Genomic DNA, 17,735 nt, shown 5'->3' with positions numbered 1-17,735 from the left:
AAATACTGGCATTGCTCCTTTTTTATGTGCTTTACTTGAGCTTCCTCAATTTTTTGTTGTTTGGACTCAGTGTACCGAAAGCAGTGATGCATTTCCTGGTGAACCACGTGAAGGACTCCCTGCAGAGTGAGCTGGTGGGTCAGTTATACAAGACAGTTCTGCTGAATGACCTACTGACAGAGTCCGAGGACATGGCTCAGAGACGCAACGAAGCTGCTGACATGCTCAAGGTGACAGATTCACTATGGATCAGAACAAACACTAAAACAAAGAGTCACTATCAATTACACAGAGTCCTTTGACAATAATAATAATGGGGTAACTTAGAAATGTCCTTATTTTTGAAAGAAAAGCAGTATTTGTTCAATGAAGATAACATTAAATGAATCACAAATACAGTCTAGACATTGTTAATGTGGTAAATGACTATTCTAGCTGGAAATGGCTGATTTTTAATGGAGTATCTACATAGAAGTACAGAGGCCCATTTCCAGCAACCATCACTCCTGTGTTCTAAATACCAGGAAGTTGTCTCAAATGTTGAACATTCTGTGTAGAAATTATTCTACACAAAGTAGTTTGCTTAGGGTGCAAAAGTAACAGTTACTGAATTCCCTTTCATCCCCTGTGTTTAGGCGCTGCAGAAAGCCAGCCAAGTGATAGCAGAGATCAGAGAAACCCACCTGTGGTGAGGGTGGTCTCTCTTCAGTTTTCCTCGTCCCTCTTGGATTGTCCTCCTCTTGAACCATCCAAGCCCCAAGCCCCCCTCCTCTGCCGAGACAAACAACCTGAAAATGCACTGGTGTCGATATGTGTATATCGAAACGTAGTTTTAATGTACAGCAAAGACTTGGATTTGATGATGGACAGTATATTTCAGTCCTTACCATCAGTGTCACACATGCTCCTGTCATATAATATTTTTCTTAATGTAATTAAAACAGTAAATATACAGATAATGTTATGCATCACCACTATGTGGAGCCTTTGCTGAGGAATGTCTGCTCTTATTGTAGATCCGAATTAAAAGTAGAAATGATGAACCCTGTTACATCATGTAGATTGTCTCTTCATTAGATGATGGCAACAATAATGTCTGCTGCTAATTTTTCCAAAGAAATGCAGTTAATTTAGATCTTTTTATTGTAAAATAGCCATTTTTACATATTTTTGGTTTACCATTAATATAGTATTATTTTTATATAGACACAAGACAGTGCTAAACCAGACAGGTGTTGCTGTTCAGCTTGAATTTTTGTATAAAGGAGTTATTGTATTGTTTGTTGGGCAGATTTACACAGATAGTTTGCAGAAAGGCAACAGAGTGGGTGTAATGACTTATTTATTGTTTTGATATCATGATAATTGACATGTAACCCAACACAACAGAAGAATGAATACATGCATGATAGACAAGTGGGGCCTTCACTGGTGTCACGATTCCCTTCAACCCAGTCCAGCAGCAGATTTACCTCAGCCGGCCGCCCATCTTGCCCTTGCCACGACCTTTGGCGCTAAAGAGTTCAGGAAAAGCACAGCAAACAGTGAGTTTAGGTCAAATGGACGTCATTCAGGAGCAGCAATTAGCAATTCAACCAACAGGGTGCACTTTGGCTTGTACTGTACTGATTAAAAGCATTTGAGGCAAGATGATCTAGAAGTAATCAAACCAATAACTTTTAAGTGCTAAGAGTTCACTCCAAAGATTTGGGGCTTATGCTATGTTTCCTCTTCTTAGACTTAATGTCATTATTATCAATAAGGTTGAAGTTCGAATTACAAGAATCAAGAATCTTGTTCATTCCCACAGATAAGTCTAATGCATTTTTGCAGCATGTTGTTTTGTTAATGCTGTGCAAACATTTTAGATCGCAATTTATCACTCATGTTCCAATTCACTCTTTATAACGTACAAAATTACCGTGTACAACGGCTTAGGTGCGGACATACACTGCAAATTTTACAAGAGCATTTAATGATTAAGATGGAGGTAGAGAACAGCTGAACCGAGAGGGCTGTGGCTCATTTACAGTTTGTTTTAGCATTAAGAGAATGTATTTAAATAAACAATTTCACTCTGTGTTGTCACTGATTTATTTAATGACTATGACAATGGGTAAATGTGAAAAGGTATGGAGTGTGAAAGGACACACTAGGAACTTTTGGTTGAGTGAACTTGTAGACAAGATGTTGAACCATATTAAAACGTAATTGTAATAGAGATGGCCGTGGTAATTTAGAGGAAATCTACTCATGGGGACGTATGCCTACCTTTGGTGGTCCTGGACTCGAGCCAGAAGCTGGTTGATCTGCAATGAAACAAATTTCTCAGAGCACTTAAAACAACACAGGATACCTAACAGGAATCTGAGAACCAGAACATCTTAATTTATCTCGAACTTCTGGACACCAACTTAGATGATGATCTTATGTAGTTCTCACTGATATCACAGATTAGACCTCTTGATGGCAGTGTCTGTACTATGGAACAAATACTGTATGAAAGACTAGAGCAGGGGTAGCCAACATGGTGCCCGCGGGCGCCTGGTTGCCCGCAGAGACCATGTGAGTTGCCCACCACACATGTTCTAAAAATAACACTAGTCACCATGAAATTCCTTATAAAAAATTATAGTTGCTGTTCTTTTTAAATCAGAAATACTTACATCAATGCAGATTTTAAATTACAATATTTATTGTAATTTTTTTTTTAAACAAAAATGTCTTGGGTGTAAATGCACTTTGACCTTGTCTGAGTCAAAGTTCACTGCGCATGTCAAATCATCACGTCACTATGCTGCAGCATCCGGGCGCAGACACTTTGGGAAGCTAGATGGTCTTTTTTACCTCCAAAACATGGCAGAAAAGTGAAAGAGAAAACACTATTTTCACGATGACTGGGAGGAAGAGTTCTTTTTCACGACAGTGAAAGATAAATGTATGTGTCCTATTTGCGGGGCGACTATTGCGTCGGCAAAGCGGCACAATGTGGAGAGATGCTACTTAGCCGCTACATAGCTTCCATGCTAACTAGCCACCTGCTAGCGCACATAGACTGTATGCGCACTGCGGACAGGAAAAGCCCGGGACTTAAAGGCAGCTTTGACATCTATTACGTGGCAAAAAGTTTCTTCGTGGAGAAAAATGTACCATTAGAAAAGCTTGTTTCACTGACGACGGATGGGGCTCCTCCATGACGGGTCGCCATGCAGGCTTCATTGTACGATGCAGAGGTGATCCAGACTTCCCAACATTCCTACATTACCACTGCATCATTCACCAGCAGGACATATGTATGTACAAAAGTGGCCGGATTTGATCATGTGATTACTCGTGTCGTGAAGATCATAAATGGCTCCAAAGCCAAACAACCAGGACATTGAAGGTGCTGCTGGAGGAGCTGTCAGCTGAACATGGAGACCTGTTACTACACACAGAAACCCCATGGATCAGCAGGGGAACAGTTTTACAGCGTTTTTTGTCACTGTTGGCCGAAATCAAACAGTTGATGCAATCCAAAGGGGAAGACAGCTCGCTGCTTGAGGACACTGAGTGTATTCTTGCCCTTGCATTTTTAACGGAAATCACTGGGAAACTGAACCATCTGAACTGTGAGCTACAAGGTAAAGGTAAGACATGATAAGCTCTGCAATGCCAGGCTTCCCACTAACACACATTTACAGACAAAGAGGTAACATGCTGTCATTCAAAACACCGTGCCATTACACAAAAATGTGAAAAATAATTAGTTGAAAACATGTAATGATTTGTTGTTATGATCTGTTAAAAATGTTGCAATGCTGGTGAAAAATGCTGGTGATTAGTACTAATGTGATAGGATTCATTTCAAAATGTGAGAGTTTTTTTTTTCTTCCATAACTGATAATTTGTACAAACATGACAGAGTTCATGAATTGTTCAAAAATGTTACAAAGGTAGTGGTTTGCACAAATGAAGCATGATTTGATGACAGTTAATGATTTCCTAAAAATGTTAGAAGTGATAATTTGCACAGAAATGTAACTGGTGTGATTTTGAACACAATGCTGCCAATATGCTGATTCATACAAAACTGCTAAGAAAGATATTTACAGAAGTTTCAGAGATTGGATACCTCTGACTTTTAAATATTGGAACAGATTTCCATATACGTGTGTGTGTGTGTGTGTGTGTGTGTGTGTGTGTGTGTGTGTATGTGTGTGTGTTTCCTACCGTCATTGTTGTGGAAATCGTTGTTAATAATTATTGTAAGGAATAATTAACATAAATGTGATCAGACAGTCTTTTTACATATTATTTTCATTATTATTATTATTATTATTGTTTAAAGATGATGGTGCAAGTTTGCTATTGAGGAAGTTTGTATCAAACAAGGTGCCTTTCGTACTACTCAGTACCCTTGAAGTTGCTCTCAGGTTCAAAAAGGTTGGTGACCCCTGGACTAGAGCATGCTAAAATACAAAACTGATGCCTTATTCTATCAGCAGATCTTCAGATTTGTCAGGTGCTCTGGCTTTCTGTCATAAATGAGGAACATCTTCCTCTCATTTTGACATTAGAGGCAGAATGTATTAAAAAGATGAGTTCCCAAACTGCATTGGACAACTTACATCATACTTCTGTCTTTTGAGTTTCTCACTGAGATCAAACTTCTCAGCCTCCAGCCCCATCAGCCACTGCCACATTTCATTGGCCTTCTCCCTAAACACAAGCACAAGTCTTATTGAGAGCAATGTAATGCCAAAAATGTCTTATCAAAATTCCTAACTTTGTTTAAATTCATTCCTGTGTTAATATGAGCCATTTGTTACAATACAGTGGTGAACATCTGGAGACATTAGAAGTCCTGCACAGCTCTGTCATACTTGAGTTTATCCTCATTCAGATGATCGATGTTGAGAGGCTTCCTGCGTTCAGCCAGAATCTTCTTCTTCTTCTCCCTCTCAGTTTGTTTCTTGCCTCCTCTTCTGCTCTCACTCTGCATCAGTCAAGTATAGAATAAGCAGAATTCAGTCTGAATGTAACACCAAAGGAGATATGTTTTTTTTTTAATTAGTTTGTCATACAAATGAATGATAAAATAAATGAAAGAAAATTATTACTATTATTCATCGTTACCCTGTTAGTGTAATGATGTAACATATAAAAAAGTATTCAGATCCTCTGCTTAAGTTAAAGTTTCCTACAGCAATGTAGGAATGTAAACATCTTGAATTCAACGTTTTCAGCAAAATGATCAGTAATAGTATCCAAAATGCAAAAAAATCGTCCCTGGTATTTTATATTGCTTTTTATCACTATATTACGTTTTACTGATGTGTTTAAAACATGTATAAGCAGCATTATCATGTTGTTGTTGCAGAAGAGGATGGAACTTCTTCATACTTTTCAAAGTAATTTAATCTGCAAAAATGACAAGATTCTAAAGCTGTCAGTTGTATTTAGGTTAATATAAAAACTCAAGTAAAGTAAAAGTAGCCCTATATATATATACACACACACACATATGTAGAGAGAGAGAGATTTGTGTGGTGTGCAGACATTTTTGGGAACACGGTAGTAGGCCACGTTTAATTTTTCAATATAATCACCAGTTCTAATTCAAACTTGAACTAAATGAGTGGAGCGATCTCATTGGTGACCCTGTAACTCTTCTACATTGTTCTTTTAACCAAGAAACCATGCTTACTGAGTTAGGTCAGAGCTACTTTTGATTGCTGTTTGGTCATTATATCTGACACATAAAGCCACAAGAAGTTGAACGACCTTCTGTCCAGCACTGTACTGCTGGGTCATGTTTGAAAGAGCCTTCTTCTTCTTGGCGTCCTCATCATGCTTCTTACGCTGCTCCTCCTGCTCCTTACGCTCCTTCTCCTCCTGTATGCAGTATGATGATGAATCATTTAGAGGAACAAATATTACTGTCTTCATGTTGTCTGGTGTTCTAAACTGTAGCATAAGGATCGTACCGCAAGCCTGGCCTGCCTCTCCTTCTCCCTCTCTGCCCTGACCCTCTGCTGCTCAGCTCTCTCAGCACGACGCTTCTCCTAAACACAGTTCAAACACAGAAACACACCTGTAGCCAAAGTGAATTTTGACAACCAGACAAGGACTCACTGGTTCCTGTTACTCTCACAATTCTGTTAACGAGGGCGATGAGCTCCTCCTCCTCCTTCTTCCTCTGGATGAAGTGAGCCTCGATCAGAGACTGCAGCTCAGACAGGTCCTTCTCCTGACGCTTCCTGTGGATGTCCTGCCATCAGAGGAGCAAATCAGGGTCAGACATGGTTAGAAAGCTGTCCGTTGTTTGTCCAATCAGATCCAAATGTATGCTTCTATCAAGAAGGAGGTATTTAATAAGGCTGACTCACATCAAAGTCCACTTTTTCACCATCAGGGATCTTTGGGGCTGTGATATTTGTCATGAACCTGCAGATGTGAACAGTTTATCAATATAAATTGATATAAATGAAAGTTAGTGTAAATATAATCTGTCTTGTTGGGTGTTTTAAAGGTTTTACTAAAGAAGAGCCAGGACACCTACTTGGGCTTCGGCTTTGACTCGTCTGGAACAAGGGCAAAAATAACACTTTAAAATCACTTCTCAATTTAAAAGTGAAGGAAGCCTTTATTCAAGAGGTGAGTAGTAAGCTGCAAAGCATTTAGGGGTATTTTTCTCACCTGTTACCTCCTCTTGTGCTGATGACCAGGAACATGCATGATTAGTACAATGTTTGGAAATTAAATTAGGCATATAAAAATCTGGGACAATGCAGTTTTCTTACCTTCTCCCTCCCTTCAGAAGAGCAAAAAAGAAAAACATTGAAAGAATATGTTTGAATTAATATACAATTTTGATTTAAAAATAATAGTTATTTTAGCAAATGAATAAAAATGATCACGTACTGAACTTCCTCCTCGACGACTTCTTCTGTGTCAGACATTTTGTTCGAGATGAGCTGTGTAAAATGGATCCCCATTAGCCTATATTTACTCTGGCAAATGTTGCTGATCATCAAACAGCATAGCAGAGCGTGACATGGCAACAGTTCACACAGTTGACAATGAGTGTCAGCACTTCACCAAATATCTGATGCCGGTCACTGACGTGGCAACAGCTACCAAATAATGACTGGAAAATACCTGATACCTACAGGCAGTGGTCCAAAATGTGTTTGTATGCTTTCAGAATCAAAAATAAAGTTTGTCATTTTGATGGAAGTTCTCCTGTTAGTGTGTGAAAGATTTGATGCAGACTGTGAAAAAGTATAATTCTTTTAAAAAATAAACTAATATCTAGCATGTAATCTCTAACCTGCACAGCAAGACTCTTAGTTCTTGTTGCTGTGAGGTAATCTATGCACAATAAAAAGCATGTTTTCTGTTGAGATTTAGTTAAGACTGCAAAATAACACATATTTATGCACTTCAAAAAGCCTCAAACTTGCAGTGAAGTACAGGACTTGAGAATAGATTTAATTGTTATCCATGTCTGGTTGTTACTTAATTATATTTTTAATGGTATTTTATAGATTTTGTAGTGTATTTATAATATATTATAATGCTATAATGAAATATTATCAGTACATATATCTACTTTAGGAAGCTGTAAGAACCTGTTTGTCCCTTAATACTAGCACCACTAGTAAAAAGAAATGAATCTCAAATCTTGATTGAGTTGTTGTGGAAGCGATTCAGTCACATCTGATTAAACAGCATAAAAATTGAAGCAGTATTTAGGGAAACACTTCCCTTAGATGTTGAAAGTGACTTTAAAAAATAATCTCTGTCAGTGAGCTCCAAATCTAGATGCTAATAAATGAATTGAAAACTCAGGAAATATTTTTCAGACAGTAATTCAGTTTTAAGATTTACAGCTAAGCAAGACTTTAATACATTTTTTTAAAATTTACCCACATAAGAGTGTCCTTACCTGCAACCAAGACAGAGGGAGCTCAGAGACGAGCGACAGACTTCAGCCCCTTGAACTTCACCAACAGGTTGAGCATCAAGGATACATAGACCAGCCCTTCTTACTCATGTGACCGCAGCACCCTATGGCTGACCAGTCTATTGTTAGACAGCTGGACATGAGAGCGCTGTCTCAGAAACACACACACATTCTGCAGGTACATTCCTGTCATGGTAGAATGTCATATATTTGTTTGGGCTTTCACCAGTCACTCAGGTTTCAACACGCCATATATTCACAGGTGCTTAGGAAGGACAGCATTTCCTCACAGTGAGCAAAAATAAAGCCAAAAGAACTCGAATGAACTGTTTTTCTGTTTTTTAATTTTTTTTTATTGCTGAAGCCGTACAAACAATAATTTCAAACAGATCAAACCACTACAACAATAATGAAAGACTCACAATACATTCTAGCAGGAATCCACTCAAGTGCACTGCTGACAGACACACTGAATTACAGGCTTTGATAAAACAGACTGAAAAATGCAATTGAAAACCTTCACTGTTACTGCAATGCAAATAGAACTGAAAAAATGAGTGGCTTGTAAATGAGAGATAGATAAGGAAGATGTCAGACTAACCCTAACCCTGCTTGTTGAATAGATTTGGTCACTGGATATTTGTTGCAGTAGATAATTGCATGAACAAGTATTAATGGACTTTGATGGTGTTTATATTACAAAAAAAATGTGATTTTTTTTTTTACTGATACAAGGCCAGAAGGTAACAAACTCAGGTGTTTTTCACAGAAATGTTGCACACTGTTGTTCTTTGGCTGCAGTCCTGAGCAGAATGTGCCACTGATAGTATCTTCTGGTCTGAGGTTGACTCTTTAGTACCACCTTGTAATACTACCCTCTTCATAAAGGCTTTATAAACTTAGCAACTAATGGGACTCATCTCTCAATAAGACATCATGTCTGAAGCTATAAATGCTAAAACCCCATTAAAGACTCAATTATCCACTCAGATGTTAAAGTTAGTTAGATGTTGATAAATGGACTTTGGCCAAAGCTTATAAGGGGATAAGTGTATGTGTTTTGAGCTAAATGCTAATGTCATGCAACACAGGACCACAGATATGGTGATGTTTAGCAGATATGACATTAACATGTTTTCCATTTTGGTTTAGCCTGTTGGTATGCTGACATTTCCTTTGCAATAAGCTAAAGCATCACAGGAAAATCATTAGCTATGCAGGTTTTTGCAGTTCAACCAAAGTCTTAGACACATTTAGATATTGACCTGGTGATGACACTACATGGAAGTCATAGAATAACTTAAATTATTTCTAAGTGTCTTGTGGTGAACGTAGATACTTGTACAAACTTTCATTGCAATCCATCCAGAAGATGTTGACGTTTCCTTCTTGAAGTGAAAAACCAATTGGTCTATTCTGCTGTCCTCTGGCAACTTTAGTATTGTGCTTATTATTTCATCTATCATGCTATAGTCGGTGAATAATTAAGCCTGAAGTCATTGAGCACAATGATTCCTTATTAAAAAGTGGTACCAAAAGTATGAACACAGGCCAGAGGAGTTCCTTTACTCCAAAAGCTGTTCTCATTGATGGCTTCTAACTGATCTATAAAGCGATAATACAGGATACATTAACCACTGGAATAGTTATTTTTTATTATTTATAAACCCTTTATGAAGAGCTTCTTAGCAGAAAGTGGTACCACCTCATGAAACAAAATTATGTACATGCTTATCACCCAGCGTATTGCTGAGTGGTCGGATACTTTCTACGGTCTCAAAACTGTGACTGTCATCACAAAAAGCAGTGAGTATAAGTAACCACAAAGCAAAAATGCGTATTACTTCGTAAAAGCTATATGGCATTACCATCAAATACATTATAAGAACAACGAACATGTTGGTGTGGGTTGAAAGCAAAGTATCCAAAAAGACTCCGACTGGGTGTTCTTTGAAAATCTTTGAGCCAAAAATCAAGTGAAAGATGCTAAAAGCACATCAATATCTTTTCATTTTTGAGGGACCATCTCAAAGGTTGGCTAATCTTAAGTCGGCAGTGGTGTAAAGTTACTCATACTGTGAAGATAAAGACCCTCCTCTTTTCCTTATTCAGGTGTGATCCTCAAGCGAAATGCAGGTGTGGTGAAGTTGAACAGATGCACAAACAGTAGCAGAGCCCTGTGTTTGCTCAGGTAGGACTTGATTTAACAGGGATGTCAACAGTTAGCGTCGGATGCCTGCTAATAGAGAAGAAACACATTGAAGATCTATTAGCCAGTGTTGCAATGTTAACATCACTGTTCAAAGTGCATAACTTAACATAGTTTATTAGGTGTTGAACAAGATTAGTCCCAGGGCTGTTAATCAAAGGTTTAATGGCCGTACTTGTCAATGTATATTCTGTCTAATGTATATGCATGTGTGTTTATGGGTCTGTAGATATGAGCCACTGCTACTGTTGCTGACACATAACCTGCAGTCAAAGTCAGGACATTTCTCTTTGTGATTGAAAGCTATAACTTTGTCTTTGCCCTTTACTTCATTCCTCAGCTGTCTATTTCTGATGAAGAAACTGAGAGGCGGCAAACAAGGATCGCTATTTAGGGTTGAAGCTGACACTCGACAAACGCTTTTCCATTCCTATTGTTCACACTCTGGCTCAAGCAGCGACGGCCTCATGTCTGACGAAATGTGACTTTTGAGCGCAAAGAAGGAGGGCAGCTTTACTGTGCCAACATCACTCAATGACATGGCTTTTTTTTATGATTTATGCTGTAATTTCACACATTTAAAGTGGCCCCCTGTTACTGTTGAGGTACATGTTAGGTCTTTATCCTCAGGCCTGAGTGAATAAGCCTGGTGATCGAGGCCGATTTGTTGCTTAAATGGTTAGTAATCCTCCCCAGCACTCGGTTGTAATGTGAAAATCAAGCAGCTGCACTGTGGTATGTCTAACAGCTCGCAGACACTGGCCAGTCCAGGTGGCACTGGGTGAACAGTGCACGGCACAAACACGACAGCCATCCCAGGAGTCTGGAACTTACTTTATACTGGGAGACAAGGTCATGGTGAGGGGTTTTTAAATATAGACCTCAGTGCCACAGAGCTGAGCCCGTGCCCAAAAATCTCCAGCAGCAGATTTGATTTACAGTGAGAAGCTACTCTGGCACAAAGGAAGGTTGGTGGGTTGTTGTAGTTATGAGCCTCCAGTGTGCCATAAATCAGTCAAGTCCTCCCCCTCCTTGCCCAGAGAATGGTTTGAAGGGCAGATGCACTTCATCTAAACTCTGCTTCCCCTAGGACTGATCGACATAAACCCCGGTTTAACATGTAGTATGCACACATTTAGTGTTGGCGGAAGCGTTCAGACCCTTCACTTGAGTAAAAGTAGATCTAACCACAATATAATCGTCAGCAAAGTGTACTGGATATTTTGGGAAATGTGCTTTGTCATTTGCCCTTTGAATCATTCCTCAGCTGTCTGTTTCAGATGTAAATAAGACGTTAAATGTGAAGCTACAATCAGCAGCTGGTTGGGTTACAAGGGAGTCTGGTTGTCACCGTGAACTGGATACTTCAGGAAGTCAGTGCACCTGGCCAAAAAATAGTCCAACATATCACACTGGTGAGAACACATGTTGTTGTTATTGTACTTTGGTTTTCACACTGATTAAACTAACATGTATTGTGTTAGTTAAAGAGCTTTGGAGGTGCTGGTAGGTGTAGTTTGTTACACCTACTAGGCAAGTTCTTTCCCTCTGGTCTTTACGTTAAGCTACGCTAATTAGCAGCTGGCTGTAGCACCACATTAACCAGCCTACATGAGAGCTTGTTTATTGAAAGACTTGTCCTCTAACCCATGGCAAGAAATGATTATTCTTTTGAAGAATCAATAGAAAATGATAATTATGCACCAGAAAGGCTGCTTTCAGCATCATGCTATTCTATATTATGCTATTGTACCACTATTTCTGATGCATTGATATGTACGACGCCACATTTTGATGTTGTAGCTGATCAAGGTTTGCACTTCTGCCACTAAGTCCATCATCATTTTGTATATAATAATACAAAAAATATAATAGCTCAGAATAGTATTTAAGTACAGTATTTCAGTAATTGTACTTATAGTCACATCCAGCCACTGTGTACAGTCACCTCAGAAACTTACCATTAGTGACAAACTTGCTTCCAATTGCCACCTGTAAACAAGAAGAAATGAATGAGAGAATGATTGAAAGATGATGGAAAAACTAATGAAAACAGCTGATGATGCTGAAGCAAAACCTGCTCTTATTTTAGAAATAATTCCTAGTCTGGATGTGTGTTCTGGTGGATGAATATCTTCTGCTTCATGTAAATTAATGTTGATCCTAATAAAGAAACTCATATAAAAATTATTGTCTCAACTCTGAATAGGTTGTCAGTGAAGGAGAGTGGGAGTGAAAATGATGGAGTGTTTTATTGGTTAATAATCTAAGTCTAAATATCAGGAACATGTTTTTCTGCACCTGAAAGATGGATGTTTAGTATTATGTGGTGTTCCCACAGATATCAGATATGTTGTCTACTTACTGTTAATGACTCTCTTAAATAATTGAGTGAAATCATACATCAAAGAGTCCCTTCAAAGCAGTCTGAGCTAAAAAAAAATACATCAAACACAACACTGAAGCATAAGCACATGCACTCAACCATGATATCTTCACTGTGCAACTACTGTCTTAGTAAGTAACTAAAAGCTGTACACCTTAAACGTCCTGTAATAACATGTAGCTCACATCTCTGTATAATAAAAAATAATCCATGTTTGAAATGAACAACCACATCAGAAAAGTGATGGTTCAGAGCCAAGTTATAGTATTTATGTCCTCAAAGTCAGTTCAGGAACTAAAGATAGCATATAGTCATTTTTATTGGGTATGTGTGGGAGGGTGGAAGAATGACACAATAGAAAGCCACAGTTATTGCAACCATCTCCTTCATCACATCAAAATCAGTATTTCCTTTTCAGTTCATGCAGCTCAGTCAGAGGTTTGAGATTGAAAATATATCCTGCTTCTAACATGACACATACTGATAAGTTAGGGACTGTATGAAAATTATTTGGGTGAGGTGAGGTTCTGTTCCTTATTCCCTTTATAAAAAATCAATTTGTGTGCACCAAAACATGATATGACAGCTGAAAACGCCAGGTTCTGAAAATGCCCAGCTAGGGACATTCCGAAGGTGAAGGACTTTTTAGCTGAGGTGCTTTGGTTGCTTTCTTTTCCATTCATCCTATATCTATACACCGCTTTATCCTCTCTCAAACCACTGCTCTATGTGGGCTCTTGACATTTTGTCTGGGAGGAAACATCTTGCTAAGAATCATTGTTTGGGTTCAAGAGTTAAAGTCGGGCTGTTGGTCAGCATTTGCATTTGTATTTCTTCCACTCATAGTCCTTTGTGATCAGACAGGGCTGGTGCTGCTTTTAGCACAGTGTAAATATGTGATGTTCCCATTGAAACCAAGCAGCAACCGACAGTTAAAACCAATGTGTAACTGTCAAAAACTGCAGTTCCTCAAATGGCCACTTGAGGCTGGCTTCAAAAGGGCATCGAACCTCATGTTAAAATGTCTAACTTTACTGCAGAAATAAACATGTTTAAAGCAGGACTGGATATTTATATAACTCATATAACTAACTCAAGGCTTAAAGTCCTGCATAGTTAAGGGCGTGGCTGCTGTAAGTGATGGATGAGTGTCATCATAGGACAGTCCATGGCTCAAAGGCTTCTCTCAGCTGCATTAATCCTCCGCCTCGTTGCTCATTGAGTTCAGAGGAGTCACACACTGCCAAGACGGGGAAGGCAGGAGTCACCACGCCGAGCTTCGAAAGTGCTATCAAGGAAACCTGTTGGTGATGTCACAGGTGGGAGGGGGTTTACATCCTTATATACAGTCTATGATTCATCCAAGAAAAAACACCCAAGGAAAAGCACATATCTCTCCCCCTATACTAAGCCCCACACCACCCATCCATTCATTATCTATACACCACTCAGCAGGATAGCGGGGGGGCTGTGATCTTCTAGCTGTGAGGCGACGGTGCTAACCACCAAACCACCGTGCAGCCGCCACACCACCCAATACTTTTCATATAGTCCCTTACTAGAAAATCATGTAAATAATCAAAGAACAGAATGATGATTTAGTGTGTAAACTGACTGAACTGAGAGAGGAACAACTCCAGTGAAACGCACACTGAGAGAGCATAAAATCAGTGCTTAAACATCACAAATCAACCACATCATGCCTGGTGAAACGTGCATTCGGTGTTGTTCTCACAGATCCACAAATTACCTCCATGAATTCATCCATCTATTTGAACTGAATCAAACAAAAAAAGCGGGATGGCGTCACAAGAAATCTTTCAAAACATACCATTGCCCCATGGCATGTGAGGTGTGTGTGTTACCTTGCCAGGCGTAGAGGCCTTCTTGGTTTCCCACATGCCACGCTTGCTACCGATGTCACTTGGTTTCACATCCTGAAACAAATGAGACCCACAGCCCTGTTAGTCTCAGCCAGTGGTGGAAGAAGTATTCATATTGTTTTATTTAGGTAAAAGCACAGGCATGCTGGTGTAAAAATAAACAATAAGTAAAAGGTTTATTGTCAAAATTGTATTCAGCAGAAATAATATTGAAGTATTATCAGGAAATATGAAATATCAAAACTTCTGTTCTGTCCTGCTAACACCTAAAATGTGGCAAGGAACACCAAGTACACATTTCTTTTAGAAATGTGTTTGAGAACCACCAAATTGTTATATTTCTAATCACCTGTTTCTTGTTACGTTGAAGTAAAAAAGGTCAATATGTCAATGAACTGTAGAAGAGTTGGAGTGTGAAGTAGCATCAAATGGATATATGAGAATAAAGCATTGTTCTTGAGTACATGTACCGAATTATTTTCCATCACAGTTGTGGCAGTTATAGTGAAATACATGCAAAGTGGTACCTTTACTAGTTTGAAGAGGAGACAAAGAACAGCAGGAAAAGTTTGCATGTGGATAGCTAAGAGAAAGAGTGTAATTAAAGAGGACAGAAAGGCAGGAAAAAAATGAAACAACAGAGTAAACATATGAAAGAAAATACAGTGATACTAAGGATCACACATGCACTCTAGACTGCTGTACAGCTTCATCCCATCAGGGGGAAGTGTTACTGCAAAAGTAACGGCAAGGTTGCAACTGCTACTTTGGCCAAGACGTTTGACACTAAAGATATCTCATAGCTCATAAATTTTGCTTCAGAACAATGTCACACGTCATTCAGAAATGCTACTGCATGTGGAAATAGTGTAATGTCTCCAGACGACGCGGTAGGATTAGCAGCTGGTGTCCTAATTCAAGAAAAGGACACTCTGTCCGTCAAGTACACTTTAGAAATGACCTAATGTATTTATTAATGTGATAACGTGTGTCCATGGAATAATATATAATATGAACCACTCAGTACACACTTGCTCATTGGTTGTTGTGTCAGCGCTGCGATGGTGGATAATAATGGCCCTGTACGTGACATATGTGAATGGATGTGACCTTTTACCCTCCCTGAAGGAGACCAAAAACATGGTCGACAGGTGATGAGTCACAAAGACTAAAATATGAAGTCTAAAGTGAGTCAAACACTAAAGCTGAGAGTACTGCAGCATTCATGGGCTGTAATATAACAGTAAAATACCTACAGAGGCCGAAGTGATTGATGTTTAGAGGGGCGTAGAAACGGCTCTGCAAGAAGGCATGCTGGCATGCAGCCACCTGACACATAAATGCAGCTCAGTGCTTTGTGGTTGGACTGTTGCCTTCGACAGTGAGAACTGATAGCGTCCTCCTGTACATTGATTTTTCCACAGGTTTGGGATCAATTCATATATTTTAAAACTTTGACTCAATGTAAAGACTAATACAGAGAAGGTTTGCGAGCTGTTTCTGCAGATGCTGTAAAGCAAAGTGTCCACGTGGTGTCACTAGACTCCAGAAAGCAGCTGGTCCGGTCTTGGAGATCAGATCTAAAGTCTGCAGCCAACAAAAGACTGGCACGTCGATGTGCAAATGAGCACATTAGCGTGCACAGAATGTCAAGGGATTACTCTGCTGAAGAACACTGGTGTCTAATTTACAATAGTGTGTGGGCGTGTGATCAAGACAAGGATTTATCAGGCCTTACTGCTGGCTTTGCTGCTGCTGCTGGTGATGCTGCTGCTGCTGCTGCTGCAGGTGTTGGTGCTGATGTCTTCTCCACCTCTGCAGGCTTCGCCATCCAACTGTTGACTCGTCCAGACACACCTCCTTTGATTCCAGCCAAATCCTGGAAGAAAAACACTTCAGATTTTCAGTGTGACAACAGCAAACCTGTCCATCCTTCCATCTCTCTCTCCTCATTCTGCCTCACCTTGTTTGGAGGAGCTGGACTTTCAGAGGGACTTCCGATGTTTCCTTTCTCCCACATGCTTTTGATGCTACGTGTGCCTCCACTAGGAATATCTGCCATCGGAGACTTTGGGGATTTTACATCTTTGTTTCCCTGTGGAAAGAAAAGATGGATGCAACCATTTTTACATGGGCAGACAGAGTAAAGCACTGAGTGAGGATGAGTGGTGGAAAGTAACTTAGTATATTTACATTTACTCAGGTACTGTACTTGAGTACAATTATGAGGTGCTTGAATTTTATTTATTTAAATTTTATGCAGTTTTATACTTTATATCCTCCTCTACATTGCAAAGGCAAATATTGAAAACAAAAATCTCTACTAAATTTTAAGATCTCGCATTTAAAACTTTAAAACTTCTAAGTTTATCAAATATAACACATTATTGGAGATTTTCATCATTTACTGTCCAAATATGTTTTAAAAATTAAATGGTATATTTATCAGAACTGCAGCTTTTCTTTTATCCTGCTGCTCAGATTTATGTTATGATGCTGTGAATGGAAACACTTAGCTAAACGACTATATATGAAATAAAGTTAACTTTGCCTTGACCAGATACAACAACAAAGCTCTACTTAGTGTTTCGTTTATTAGTCTAATATTGTCATGTCTGACAAGTTAAACATATTAGTTACATTTTGAAAATGAGGACATTTTGTTGTAAATTTTGTTATTTCTGTGAAATTGGTAATGTATTCAATCTGGACTTTTATTTGACTGAAAAACAGTTTTTATCTCAGAGCTGTCATGTCAATTAACTCTGGACAAACCACACTATTAACACAATCATATCCAGCGGTAACAGCTATCTTGTCAGGGCTCCCTCCTCTGTCCCAGCTTCAGCCTCCACCTGACCTTCCTCATCCTCCCTCTCCCTCTCCTTCCTCCTATTCCTCTCTCCACCTTCCTGCTGCAGCTCAGCAGAGCTGCTCTGTCCAGCTGCTGTTCATCACCAATCACTCATCAATGGAACTCTGGGCAGCTGTGGTGCAGCTCACTTGATGATCATCTCCACCATAACAGCTGGCTGCACACTCCACACCCTGCCAGATAGTAAACTCTGCTCACGCAGTCAGTTGTCTCGCCTTGCACTTTGCTAAAGTTCTCCATTACAAAAAGCCTTGCTTGACTAGCCCTGTTTTTCCTGTTTAGCTCCACTGACCCAGCTGCCCGGTTCCACCTGCTCACACCCCCCATCCTCCCCTTTTAGTTCAGTTACTCCAGACATCAGTTTTCCACCCTGTCCAGCACTCCCTTAGCCTCTGTTTAAAAAAATAAAATCCACCTTTGTTCTTGCCTCA

General features: G+C 39.3%; 3 protein-coding genes and 1 long non-coding RNA gene across 13 annotated transcripts in view; 2 read left to right on the top strand and 2 right to left on the bottom strand.

The window, feature by feature from the left end:
• The window catches only part of dnm1l (dynamin 1-like), a 12,703-nt gene extending 10,623 nt beyond the window's left edge, over positions 1-2,080 (top strand). For all 4 annotated transcript variants that reach the window (XM_023267928.3, XM_023267929.3, XM_023267927.3 and 1 more), the window contains 2 exons: positions 71-230; positions 636-2,080. In XM_023267928.3, the coding sequence (XP_023123696.2) occupies positions 71-230; positions 636-692 (217 nt within the window). In that variant the 3' untranslated portion in view covers positions 693-2,080. The remainder of the gene's footprint in view (positions 1-70; positions 231-635) is intronic.
• tnnt2d (troponin T2d, cardiac) lies at positions 1,326-6,769 on the bottom strand. The gene is made up of 10 exons (XM_023267931.3): positions 6,682-6,769; positions 6,545-6,566; positions 6,372-6,429; positions 6,137-6,253; positions 5,970-6,047; positions 5,767-5,877; positions 4,866-4,978; positions 4,611-4,701; positions 2,272-2,309; positions 1,326-1,514 (listed from the first exon to the last, which is right to left on the bottom strand). Exons 1-10 carry the CDS (start codon positions 6,752-6,754, stop codon positions 1,469-1,471), a joined length of 747 nt encoding a protein of 248 aa, XP_023123699.2. The 5' UTR covers positions 6,755-6,769; the 3' UTR covers positions 1,326-1,468.
• LOC129348119 (uncharacterized) lies at positions 2,794-17,735 on the top strand. Its single transcript, XR_008600569.1, has 2 exons — positions 2,794-3,629; positions 6,515-17,735. It is a non-coding gene; the product is annotated as an uncharacterized LOC129348119 (long non-coding RNA).
• cald1b (caldesmon 1b) overlaps positions 8,276-17,735 on the bottom strand; it is a 29,134-nt gene continuing 19,674 nt past the window's right edge. For 2 of the 7 annotated variants that reach the window (XM_055007626.1, XM_055007620.1), the window contains exons 13-17: positions 16,393-16,524; positions 16,168-16,308; positions 14,412-14,483; positions 12,122-12,152; positions 8,276-10,190 (exon numbers count right to left, since the gene is read on the bottom strand). In XM_055007626.1, the coding sequence (XP_054863601.1) occupies positions 10,174-10,190; positions 12,122-12,152; positions 14,412-14,483; positions 16,168-16,308; positions 16,393-16,524 (393 nt within the window). In that variant the 3' untranslated portion in view covers positions 8,276-10,173. Of the gene's footprint in view, positions 10,191-12,121; positions 12,153-14,249; positions 14,324-14,411; positions 14,484-16,167; positions 16,309-16,392; positions 16,525-17,735 lie in introns of all 7 variants that reach the window. The other 5 variants (XR_008600565.1, XR_008600566.1, XM_055007634.1 and 2 more) reach the window with 5 other exon arrangements.

The sequence above is a fragment of the Amphiprion ocellaris genome, chromosome 3 (assembly GCF_022539595.1).
Source record: "Amphiprion ocellaris isolate individual 3 ecotype Okinawa chromosome 3, ASM2253959v1, whole genome shotgun sequence".
In the NCBI taxonomy this organism is placed as follows: domain Eukaryota; kingdom Metazoa; phylum Chordata; class Actinopteri; family Pomacentridae; genus Amphiprion; species Amphiprion ocellaris.
Note: the sequence above shows the minus strand (reverse complement) of the source record. Positions and strands in the feature narration are given on the sequence as shown.